At 51.9% G+C, this 12,347-nt stretch overlaps 3 protein-coding genes across 3 annotated transcripts; 2 read left to right on the top strand and 1 right to left on the bottom strand.

The window, feature by feature from the left end:
* The first annotated feature begins 3,005 nt into the window (after window positions 1-3,005).
* On the top strand, window positions 3,006-5,835 carry LOC119277235. The gene is made up of 2 exons (XM_037558490.1): window positions 3,006-4,066; window positions 4,655-5,835. Exons 1-2 carry the CDS (start codon window positions 3,268-3,270, stop codon window positions 5,314-5,316), a joined length of 1,461 nt encoding a protein of 486 aa, XP_037414387.1. The 5' UTR covers window positions 3,006-3,267; the 3' UTR covers window positions 5,317-5,835.
* Window positions 5,836-8,921: 3,086 nt separating this feature from the next.
* On the bottom strand, window positions 8,922-10,779 carry LOC119277236 (pentatricopeptide repeat-containing protein At3g13160, mitochondrial-like). The gene has a single exon (XM_037558491.1). The coding sequence runs from the start codon at window positions 10,727-10,729 to the stop codon at window positions 9,296-9,298; it is 1,434 nt and encodes a 477-aa protein (XP_037414388.1). The 5' UTR covers window positions 10,730-10,779; the 3' UTR covers window positions 8,922-9,295.
* A 179-nt stretch (window positions 10,780-10,958) lies between these two features.
* On the top strand, window positions 10,959-11,672 carry LOC119277237. Its single transcript, XM_037558492.1, has one exon. The coding sequence runs from the start codon at window positions 10,959-10,961 to the stop codon at window positions 11,670-11,672; it is 714 nt and encodes a 237-aa protein (XP_037414389.1).
* Window positions 11,673-12,347: the final 675 nt, after the last annotated feature.

The raw sequence follows: 12,347 nt of genomic DNA, 5'->3' as shown, positions 1-12,347 counted from the left end.
CCTCTTCTCGATCCTTTCAGTTAGTAATTTGGACCTGAATGCACGAGTCTTGTACGCAAGCCCCATATTCTCGACATGTCTCACCACAAAATGGTTAGGAGCGTATCCAGCCTTGGTATAACAGTTGCTCAGGCTAGACGATGAAAATAGCACCGACACTACTAATTTTCCCCTCCGAGTCTGACATTTCCTGATTCCAACATGGGCAAATGCTCTTCTTTTTCTAGATGAGTTGTGTGCTCCTATCCCTCCCAGATAGAGGAAGGGGATGTGCTCTCTTGGTCCTTTAGTTGAGTATCGTTTAGTGTCAGAGTTTTGATTAGGCAGTGTCATTGAGCAACAATTGACTTATTTTGGAGAGGATGGGGGTGTGTAGTGAATCGAGATGGTTGCACATGAGACACTACCCAGGTATGTGCCATCTCTGGAGAGGTAACAACCATACTCTTGCTTGCTTTGGATTGTATTGATCGAGTGCCGAGTAGAGATTGGGAGGATCCCTGAAGCCGTGTCTTAGATTACAAGGTATGATTTGTGATAGCTGCAAAGGTGGAAGAGGGAGGTTTAGGTAGAAACCCTAGCCCTAGATGGCTTTAGTATGAGATGGATCCCTCCGAGAAGGCCCTAGCTCACCCTATAGACCTAGCCGAGCTACGGTTACTCGGTCTATGTCGAACAATAGGTGGGCTCATGTGACTCGATCGAACTGGACCATGTTGTGTGCCTGCAGGTTGACGTTGTCTTGCCTCCGAAGGCGATGCAACTTCTGCCTGGATCCTAAGCAGAAGTCTTTGAATCGGCTTGCTCAGAAATCACATGGCCAACGTCTTGCCAGTTGGTTGTACTCAAGATTCATATCCTCATCATCCTGCCTTGTTATTTGATGATATCTAGGCTGATTGTGTTATGCTGAGTTATAGATTTGTAGTTGTGTTTTTGTAGTGATATTCCTTTATTTGGCATGTTTTTTTAATGGAGGCAAACTTTTTGCCTCATCGATTAATTAAAAGAAGACAATTGTCTAGTTAATTACAGGAAACCGGGCAAAAACCAATACAAACACACCACATGTGAACTACTCACAAAGTATGGAACACTACAACCGCACGGTCAATCCAATAGGCATAACCAACATGCAACAACAACCCCTCACACTTCTAGAACACAATGGAACACCCAACGGGAAGATCCTAACTAAAGATAATGGACACCACCATGGGAATGGTCCAAGACATTGGAGATCATCCATTTAAGCAACGGGGGATGCCTTTCCTACGATGCCACACTTCTTGCCTATGCTCTTGAGAGCCTTTTGCACCTTATCAATTTTGCCCGTTGTAGCCTTGTACGTCGGGATGCAAGCAATCGCCTTGCTAGATCCAGGGCTAGCCCCTTCCAAACTAGCAAGCAAGTCATAGAGCTCTTTCACGAAGAGAGCCTCGGAATTAGCTGTCGACACACTTGCTTTATCAACCTCATCATCCACAATGTTCTTCTCTAGTTTCTCCTTCATGAGGCCACCAACAGTCTTGCCGGATGCATGGTGATTAGTCAGACATTTGGCAAACAAATTGTAGAAGTTGTTGTAGTGTTTGGTGTAGTTCTCATCAGCCAAGCAACTCCCACTAGCAGGCATCAAGATAGTGGCCGCATCAACCTCCTCAACCATAAGCATCACCAACCTGATGGGTCCAGGCATAAGCAAGACGGGAAGATTCTCATCATAGAAACTAGCACGAGCCTCCACAAGACCCAAGTCCAAGGTGGCCACACCACCCAGCACCTCCGTTGACACTTGGCTAAGCTTCGAGGAGGTTGGATCGGGAGCCACAGGCGCCAACAACTCCCCAAGCAGCGGAGATAAACCTTTCACGTGAATATAGCGTCTTCCATTGGCATTTGACTTCCTCTCGGGTGTTTTTTTTGGGTCAAATCCATGTACTAGGATACTATCAATACTAGACTAGTATTTTGGTGACAACACATTTGCAAACATTCCACTAAAAATTAAGATATTCATGTTATTTCTTTATGGAGGGTTTATTTTTACGAAGAATATTCTGACAAAACATGGATGACATGATTTAAGAAATATGTACTTTTTTAATGACTAAGAGGAGACAAATCAACACATTTTTCTCTCGTGTTCTTTTGCCACCCTGTAGCTTCTAATCTGCCCCACCCATCAACATGACGAATTTATTCGGGAATAGGTTGGCCAGGTTCATTCATGGGTGTTTGGTTCAGAAGTCCTAAGACTTTTTCTAGTCCCAGGGACTAATCAAAAAAGACTCGCCCGTAGAGTCTTTTTCTAGTCCCTGTAGAAAAAGTCCCTCTCGTTTGGTTCCTAGGGACTTTTCAGGGACTTTTTCTAGTCTCTGAGACTAAAAAGTCCCTAAACCAAACACCGCCTCAAAATTGAAGGCACATATCCAGATGGGAGTGTGTGTGCCCTACAGTGGACAATGTGAGATTGGCGCTATGACTATGAACGAAACTTGAAAATATTTTTGCAGGCTTCCTCCAAGCTACACGATGTATGTGGTGCTCTTCGGAACGTGTGAAGGATCAAACACCTATGGCTAATGGATGTAGCAGTTGGGAGATGGTAGATTTAACCGGTCTGGCTGACAATCTAGCGATATGTCGTGCGAGTCAACAAAATTTGGTCCGGGTGACAATCTAGCGATATGGTCTGGATGACGGTGGGTATAGCAGTTGGCTATGGCTAGAAGATGGTACGCATGCATACTCACATAAAACACACGCGCCCGTGCCGTGCGCCCCGGCATCACGGCCTCGGGTTGTTCCTTTTTGTTGCTCGTATAATTATGGGCGCCCCTTGTCTTGAGCGCCCACCTGTACCCGCCGCCCCCGTCCCCATTTACAATTCAACATTTGTTCCTACTCGCAAAGACCTCACCCTCACCCCGCGCTCGGTCCCCATCCCCCCGAAACCAATCTCCCGAGCGTCTCGTATCGTATCCATAGGCTGCACCACACCACACCTCTCACCTCGGTGCACAGCGGACCGGCGCAGCTCTCGTATCGTATCCATAGGCTGCAGTTTGTTTGGTGGCGCGCCTTTACTGCCGCCCAACCCCATGACGGTTTAATTGCCTCTGCCCGCCTGCCTCGCTCGCTATCTCTCGCTCGGGTGCTCCTGCCGCGGCGCCCCAGCCTGCGCCTGCCATAAGTAATGCGCACTCCGCGGTGACTCACCGACGACGCGCGCATTCACGCCCCAGCTACCACAGCGCGCAGGAGATGGGCGAGAGGAGGAGGCGCGCGAGCGCCGTCGCCGGCGGGGACGGCCGGGGGGAGGAGAAGGCCGCGGCACCGGCACCGGCACCTGCGCCGGCGCCGACGGTGTGGTTCGCGCTCAAGAAGTCGCTGCAGTGCCGGTCCCAGTCGTCGGAGGTACACGTGCCCAAGCCCAAGGCCAGCTCCAGCTCCAGCGCCGGCGCCGGCGCTGGCGGTGGACTCTCGTCCATCGTCACCAAGCGCGCGGCGCGGTCCGGGTGCTCACGCTCCATAGCCAACCTGCGGGACGTCATCCACGGGAGCAAGCGCCACCCAGGCCAGCCGCCCAGCTGCAGCCCGCGGTCCATCGGCAGCAGCGAGTTCCTCAACCCCATCGCCCACGAGGTGGTGCTCAGCACCAACTCCCGCTGCGAGCTCAAGATCACCGGCTTCGGCGGCTGCGGCGGCCTCGGGGCGGCGGGGGGAGGAGCGCCCGCGCACGAGGCGGAGGGCGGCGACGGCGGCGTCGTGTCGTCCTTCGTGGGCACGCTCCGCCCCGGCACGCCGGGGCCCGGCTGGAGCCACGGCCTGCAGTACAGCGGCTCGTGCCGGGCGGGCAGCATGCGGTGCACGCCGCCGAGGTCGCCGAACCCGCTGCTGGACAGGGACGGCGCCGCCGCGGCCACGGCCCACCGCGCGTCCTGCGAGGTCGACGCCGCCAAGGCCGGCGGCAAGGGCTCCGGCGGCCTCAGCTGCCACAGGTGCACCGAGCAGTTCGGCAAATGGGAGGCGCTGGAGGCGCACCACCTATCCAAACATGCAGGTGAGGATGACATCTGCACTGCATTGCTTTTGTTGGTGCTAGTGGTACTGGTTCAGATCGACCCGGACACCCGGTTGGTAGATCTTCAGGGTACCGGAATGTTACTCCCATCCTTTTCGCATTTCAGCAGCCGGTTAAAAACATACACCACCTTTTGCAGTCAATATACACTTGTGGACACAGGATAGTGCCACTTCAATTACTAGTACTACCATTTCTCTAGCTCCAAAGTTACATGGCTTTTAGCTGGCATAGGTTTCAGTTTTCACGTTCACAGTTTCACCACTAGGTTTCTCCAGATACTGTCTGTTTTTTTGCTCTTGGCGCGAATCCATGCTTTGGATTTCGATCTCCACAAATCACAATAACTGCGGCCATGTGGGTTGAGATTCTGCGAAATCTTTCATCCCCTCCTGTAGCCTACAATCACTTTTTCTGCCCTCCATTATGATGTATGGCGCCCATGAAACATTTACACTGCAGCAGTAAGTAGGTCTGATGGTGTTCACCTAGTAGGCTATAATGTTTGACTAGTGGCAGTGTATCTAATGGTGTTTTACTTTAATGATGATGGTGGGTGTCTGTCAGTGACGGAGCTGGTGGAGGGGGACTCGTCGCGGAAGATCGTGGAGATCATCTGCCGGACGAGCCTGCTCAAGTCGGAGAGCAGCTGCGTGCGGATCGAGCGCGTGTTCAAGGTGCACAACACGCAGCGGACGCTGGCCCGCTTCGAGGAGTACCGGGAGGCGGTGAAGCTCAAGGCGAGCAAGCTGGCCAAGAAGCACCCGCGCTGCCTCGCCGACGGCAACGAGCTGCTGCGCTTCCACGGCGCCACGCTCTGCTGCGCGCTCGGCTCCGCCGGCGCCAGCAGCCTCTGCGCCTCCGACAAGTGCGCCGTCTGCCGCATCATCCGCCACGGCTTCTCCTCCTCCTCCTCGCCCAACGCCAAGAAGGACGGCAAGGCCAGCGTCGGCGTCTTCACCACGTCCACCAGCGGCCGGGCGTTCGAGGCCGCCGACGAGGAAGACGACCCGGCGGCCGCGGCCGGCGGTGCGCGCAGGGCGCTGCTGGTGTGCAGGGTGATCGCCGGGCGGGTGCACAAGCCGCTGGAGAACGTGAGGGAGTTCGTGGGGCAGACCGGGTTCGACTCGCTGGCCGGCAAGGTCGGGCCCTACGCCAACATCGAGGAGCTGTACCTGCTGAACCCGAGGGCGCTGCTCCCGTGCTTCGTGGTCATCTGCAAGCCTTGATCCCGCGCTAACCGAGCACTACTCCTCAAATTAACCATTCTTTTTCTCTCTCGGTTGCCTGCCACTCTGTTAACGTTTGCACGGGCCATGACGCGGTGCGGCTGCCTGCTAGTAGTATTGGCCAGATGCGTTTTGTCCATATTCCTGTGAATGTACGTGAATGCCTTCACGTGTAGGAGCTGATCGCTTCACCATTTTCCTTTCCGGGTGGTCACTACGCAGTGCTATTTGCTAGACGACATGGACGGGAACAACCGATGGCTGTTGGTACTACGTGCGTGCTCATCTGGCTACTTGCGTTGTGTACCCTCGTCGAATGGACACCTGAACAAATTTTACCGTAGCAGAGCATCAAGAATCATTCAAGAGAGGTAAAAAGTGCCTATGTTTGTAGGAGTAGGGTCAATGCACCTTCCTGGTTTGTGCAAGTGCAGTTGTACACTTGTACTCCGTATATACTAGCCCGCCTAAAGCAGACAGAGGGCGTAGAGTTGTAGTATTTTCAAATGTTTGTCTGACTTTTCCGTGGTCGTCTTGGAATAGATTCGATTCCATGCATGCATGTATTTTCAAATCCTGCTCTGGGGCTCTGCATTGAATGTGCTCTGACTTTTTGCATCGTCGTAGGGGCTCCATTGCCTGTTTCAAAAATTCGTTCGGCGGCTCTCACTCTCATTCATGGATAGCCACTGACTCCTCCGCTTTCAAAATTGTGCTGCGAATACCACCGAGCAAGTCTTATCGATGGCACGTCCTTGCCAGCGGCTAGATCGCTACCAGCCATCTGAGCCGACCATCAATGCTCTTTTCTGTTGATGTGTCTGTGGATACAGTGCAGATCAGAGAGTGATACGATCATACGATGGACCAGCCAGGTTGCAGCAGCGCCCTGTAGTACGAGTACACCGGAGCGCGTAACTGTTCGGTTCCTGTTTGCCGTCGGTTTGCTAAAACCCGAGAAAGTTCGTCGGCCATTGGCCCGTGCTCATCTGAAAAGTTAGTGAAAAAGTCATGTGTGAAGAAGAGGCTCACTTTGGCACTTGCCAAGCCATATCGGTTACTCCTTTCCCAAAGACCCTGACGAAGATCTCACGGGCTGTGTCACTACAGTTTAATCGAGACAGGATCTTCAGACCATACCATCACACCGTTCCACGGAGTGCCGTGTCTTGGAGAGGCGCTAACTTTTTGGCATGCCACTAATCTCTGTTCCTTCCTTTGACCATGAACTGGCATTCATGCGCATTGACTGCACGCACGCACGCACGGACGGACGCCCGCCTACGGTTCCGTGTGTTCCTCTGACCTGCGCCATCCCTCTCCGCGTCGCGCGCTAATCACGTCGACGTCGGTGTCCCCGTCTGGTTTGGCGCAGCTTGACAAATTTCTGGGGTTATATAGCCGGCCTGGCCATCTTTGTTTACTCGATTCTTCGCCCTGCCTAACCGCATGAGCATTGACTGATTCGGAACGCACCGTGAGCGAAACCTTGCTGGTTGTTATGCTAGGGTTGTGTTGTGTGATCAGGACGTTTTGCGGTTATGTGTCGTGGCGGCATATGGTTCCGGGCAAGACCCAAGTGCAGAGCCTGGACTTGATGGCTGGCATCAGCGCTCTGCAGCCTGCACTACCAGCTGTCACTGCATCCCTCAGATGTTCATCAAGGGGCAGGCCAGAACAGCAGTGGAGCTATTCAGCACTGCACTAAGCAAGAGAAATCCCAAGGGTTACTGCATGCAGATATGCAATCAACCTACCAGACGACAGTTTATCTAAAGAAAACTACCAGATGGCGGTTTATCTAGAAAAAAAACATACCATATGACAAATAAACCGTCTTATCAGTTTTCAGAAATGAAAATTGTCCGGGGGGAGAACCCTTTTTTTTGAAGGAAAAAAAGACAAATAAATCAACGGACCAGAACGCCATCATCACCGCACCGCCAACATGGGAAAAAAAAGGCTCTTGTGAGTTGGAGAATGTAACAGCGGTGTCGGGTGACACCTTCCTGGTTGTTTTCAACCGCAGGGAGACGCCAAAAACAACGGGCTATCAGTTTCAACATTGAATTTGGGAGCAAATGAGTACACAAAATAAACCAGGGAACAAACTACAGTTTATATATGACAGGTCAGAAACGATTAACTACCAAAGACAAGAAACTGTAAGAACACAAGCTTTGCGCATGGTTCTTACCTACAAATGGCCTCAAGACAAAATGTTTATCATAGCTTCAGTAAGCAGCAAAGCTAGGAAACTGACCCGCGGGTGGCCTGAATAACAAGGTGGCTGATATGTTCTCATAGTGTCTTCCATGGTTGATAAGGCCAGATGACAAAATTGAAAAATGAAAATAGCATGTACTCCAGGAGTGTCAGGGGACAATGATACGCCTCATTAGGGATCAGAGGAATTGTGGAAATACACCCATTGCTCGTACAGAAAGAGAGGTGCCACTGCCAAATACTAGTTTGCAGATAACAATGATCATCCACCTGAACAGCACACAGAAAGTAACAATCTGCTGCCAGATATCCTAAGCTTGACATGAGCAAATGGACAGCACAGCAACGAGCACTGGTCGGTCAATAAGGCGTGGCATCAATCGGTCAACCCACCAAGGCTTAAACCTGGGGTGGCTCAATACCTCTAATTAAAAGAAATGCACAAAGAGTAACACTGGCGGAGTTGTACAGGTAATACTTACAGTACTTCACAGTCCCTCTGTAAAGAAATATAAGACCTTTTAGATCAAGTAGTGATCTAAAAGGTCTTATATTTCTTTACAGAGGGAGTACATGATTCTAGTCCTAACATTTGACAACACTGGTGTATTTTGATATAACCCCAAAACAATTGTTTAGTTGACTACATACTTAATTTCATAGTTTGAAGTCTCCGAAGAATTTTGAGGATAGTCTCAAAGCCTAGCGGTGTCATACTGAAGTCAATTTCATTACAATTAAAGTAGGTCGGCTCCTACCATCTTCTTAGGAAGCAAGAATCTTAACTGTGAGAAACCACTAGTTCACCTATACTATTGTAATTCATACAGTTCTTCCTTGTTTGGTTTACAACTCTACTGCCTCGTAATTGAAGGAGGTCCGCTCCTACCATCTTCTTAGGAAGCAAGAATCTGAATTGTGAGAAATCACTAGTTCACCTACTATCCTAATTCACAAAGTTCTTGTTTGCTTTACAACTCTACTAGCTTGTTATATGATAAAATATGAACATCAGTTCATAAAAGGAGAAAGACAAGGCTCACTACAGCAAATGAGAATAGTACTCCTTCCGATCCATAATAGTTGTCGCCCAAACAGATGTATCTAGCAATGAAAACGTCTAGATACATCCATTTCGGCGACAACTAGTATGGATCGGAGGGGAGTGCTTGACGATGCAACGAATCCATTCTGGAATGGAGCTACAACTATTCACCTCTAGTTTGGCAATCTAGTAACCTAACAAACTAGAACTATTGAAGCTGATCATTGATCAAAGGCCTTCTAACTTCATATATGCCATAACATTTGCATTTTCCATGCTTCAAAGAGAAATACTAAAATAAACAATAAGAATCAAAAAACTGGGAGATATGTGATTGTCTTCATCGCAGAGCTAACAGTTGAATCAGCAATGTCCAGAAAATAAAAGTATCCATAAAGTACAATACTTTTGGAGGATGTTTCCAGACACAAATATTAGATCCATACAAATAAATGGATGCAACGAGGAAAATCAGCACAAGCAAGTCATTGCAGATAAGAATAAAGACTTCTGTGGATCTCTTCTAAAACGAATAGAAAGATTTTCAATAAGCATCACAGCTCAGGGCAAGCTTAACCAATACCTTATTAAACTAGTTTAACCACTACTTTAACTTGCACTTTTTGTTGTATCATGCCAACAGAGGAACAGAGTAAAACAGGCCATGGTGAAATTTGGCATGCATCAGTAAAAGTCTGACCTATGAATTTATTTTTCAGTCTCGTGCTCCACTTCACACTCTTCTTCTGATATTGCTTCTTCCTCATCAGTTTCAGCTCTTAATTCACTGCCTTTTGTACTATCAGGCATCCTCAAACCCTTTCGGGGGTAGTACTTCTTCCGCCCCAGCACAATAATCTTGGCAGCCTCCTCCACCCTCAATACATCTACCAATGCATTCACTACATCCTGCAGCACACCACACTCCACTCTAAGGTTCCTTTTATGACTAAAGATTTTATAACAGTACGTCAGTGCACAATCCAGCTCCCCAGCCTGCAGAAGGTGTGGCAGAAGAGTCTCATATGTTCCCTTATTTGGGGCACACTCATTTTTTACCAAATCATCATACAGCTTCTTGGCCTCCTGTAACTTCCCGGCTTTGCAATATCCTCGAATCAACTCATTGTAGGATACTGTATCGGGTTTTGGCCCATCCTTCTCCAATCCCTCCAGCACAGCAGCTGCATCATCAATCCTCCCTTCTGCAACCAAACCCCGCAGCTTGGCATTGTAGCACTTGGCGTCAGGCTCCAAATTCCTCTCCTTGATCATCTCCCATACTGTCTCTGCTTCATCCAAGCGGCCATTGTTGCAAAACCCATTCAACAGCGTGTTGAAAGTAATAATGTCAGGTGAAACACCGATCTTCTCCATGAGATGGACAGCGTCAAGAGCAGCTGAGACGTCGGGCTTCCGGCACAATGCGTGGATGAGTACGTTGTAAGAGTATACGGTGGGAACAATCGAGGGGTAAGTGGCTGGGATCTCCTGGAATGCAGCAGTGAGCCCGTCAAAATCTCCGGCATCGGCGTAACAGGAAAGAAGGGAGTTGAATGTCATGTTGGATTTATGCTGCGCGGGAAGTTTATGGAAGGTTGCGGCCGCGTGGGATGGCATGGAGGCACGGCCGTAGAGGCGGATGAGGCGCGAGGCGAATCCCTCGGCTGAGGTCTCGAGGAAGGGCATCTGCGCTTCGATGATGGCCTCGATGCCGTCTTGGCGGCCGAGGGAAGTGAGGCGGCTCACCGCTATCTCGAACACGCGGTGCCGGTCGCGGAAGCGCGACGACACGGTTGACGCTTGGATGAAGCCGGAGATCAGCTTGTCAGGGTCGCGCTGCCGGCTGAGGGCCTTGACGAGAAGCCCAAGGGGCTTCGGGAGCTTGTGCTTCCCGTCGGAATCACCTTTGGCGGCGGGCTGTGCGCCGAGGGGCTTCGGGGGCTTCTCGTCCGCGATGGAGACGGCATCGGCGGCGGGCGGTTTCGGCGTCGGCTTCGGCTTCGGCGCGCTCTTGGTCTTGGGATTGCGCTTGGGTGGTTGTACGATTGGCGAGGAGGAGGAGAAGATGCGGGAGAGGCTGTTTGCCCGGGTGGAGGCGGTGGCGGCGGCGGCGGCGGCAGCCGCGGCGGTGGTAGCCATGGGAATGCGGCGGGTGGAGGGGGTTTGGGGCGAAAGGAGTGGGGAATGAATGGGCGAAGGAGGGTTTTGCCGGCTCATTTCGATGCCGTGCTTCTTAATTAGGCCATCAAATGTTAGCCCGTCTGACCGTTTCCCAGCCCAGCCCAACCGAACCACGAAGAAAAAGCCTCGAATGCACAGGCCGGTCCATTACCCCCGGTGGCGCTGGCTCGACGGACCCGCGCCGGCGATGGACAGGCACGTCCGGCGGCTGCTGAACCGCGTGGCGATCGCCCTGGCGGCCGTGGCCACCGCCGCCCTGCTGCAACTGTTCCGCCACCCGTCCACCTCCTGCTTCGGCGGCTCGCTCGCCCGTTCCTCCCTCTCGCTGTCGATGGCGCCCTTGCCCCGCACCTCCTGCGACGCCGCATTCCGCCGCGTGGTCGACCCCGACCTCCGCCTGGCCAAGCTCCGGTCCTCCCCGCGCTGGCGGCGGCACAGCGCGGCCCTCTCCGCGTCGGTCATCGATCCGCTCCGTCGGCTGCGCCTCCTCCGCGGCTCCTCGCGCGTTCTCTGCCTCGCGGCCGGCGCGGGGCAAGCAGTCGACGCGCTCCGCGTGGCCGGCGTGGGGGACGTCACCGGCGTTGATCTCGTTGACTTCCCTCCCCTCGTGCGCCGTGCGGACCCGCACAACCTCCCGTTCTTCGATGACGCCTTCGACCTCGCGCTCTCCAACGACCCGGCGGCGTTCACCGGCGCGCTCTTTCCGTCCAGGTTCGCGTCTGAGATCGAGCGCACCGTCCGCCGTGGCGGCGCGATCGCGATCGCCGTCGACCGGCACGTCGACTTCTCCGTCGTTGCCTCCCTCTTCAGAAAGTCACGCCTCGTCGATGTGAGGAATGCTACCTTGGATGGGTCCGCGGCCAGCATAGTAATCCTCAGCACCAACGCGGAGCGCCATTGATTCCATTTGTTCCTCTTTTGGACAATTTGTAGGTTCGATATCAAAGAGCATGCACATAGGGTTGCTCGGTGAACTTTTAGTTGCGATGCTTGAGTATTCAGTAGTGGACGTGTAAGTACGGCGAATGAACAAAAAATGAAACTACATATGGATACGTGCTTGGTATGTACTGCAATGCTATGTTGATATATACTCAGCGCTTTGTATTGGATGATGTAGTTGGGGCTTTTGAGCAAGTACAATAGTAGGCTTATAGACCACTTATTGCAATTTCGTCTATGTGGAATAGAGAGACATGAAAAGGCAAGGGACATGGGCGAATCTACTACTCGGACTCTGGGTGCTATGGAAGCATAGGAATTCATGGTGTTAGAGCATTTCTAGTAGTACCCCTAAACCCTCAAACCCTAAAAAATAACCGCTTTTTTATGGGTTAAGATGAAAAATTCCCAAAGAATAGAACCCCTTAACCCTTAAACCCTAAAAAAAAATTAGGGGCTCAACCCCTATTCTCCTTCCCAGCCTGTAGAAACAGGGGTTGGCCAGCCCAACCCCTCCCCGACCCGGTTCCTCGCCAACGACGCGCGGGAGGGAGTTTTCAGCTCCCCCTCCCCGGATCCGGCCGCCGCCAGCCTCCGGCCGCCCTGCCTGGCCGCCCTCCCGCCGCGCCGCGCC

This window comes from Triticum dicoccoides, chromosome 3B (genome assembly GCF_002162155.2).
Source record: "Triticum dicoccoides isolate Atlit2015 ecotype Zavitan chromosome 3B, WEW_v2.0, whole genome shotgun sequence".
In the NCBI taxonomy this organism is placed as follows: Eukaryota; Viridiplantae; Streptophyta; class Magnoliopsida; order Poales; family Poaceae; genus Triticum; species Triticum dicoccoides.
The sequence above is the reverse complement of the archived record's forward strand: the minus strand, read 5'-3'. Positions and strand labels throughout refer to the sequence as shown.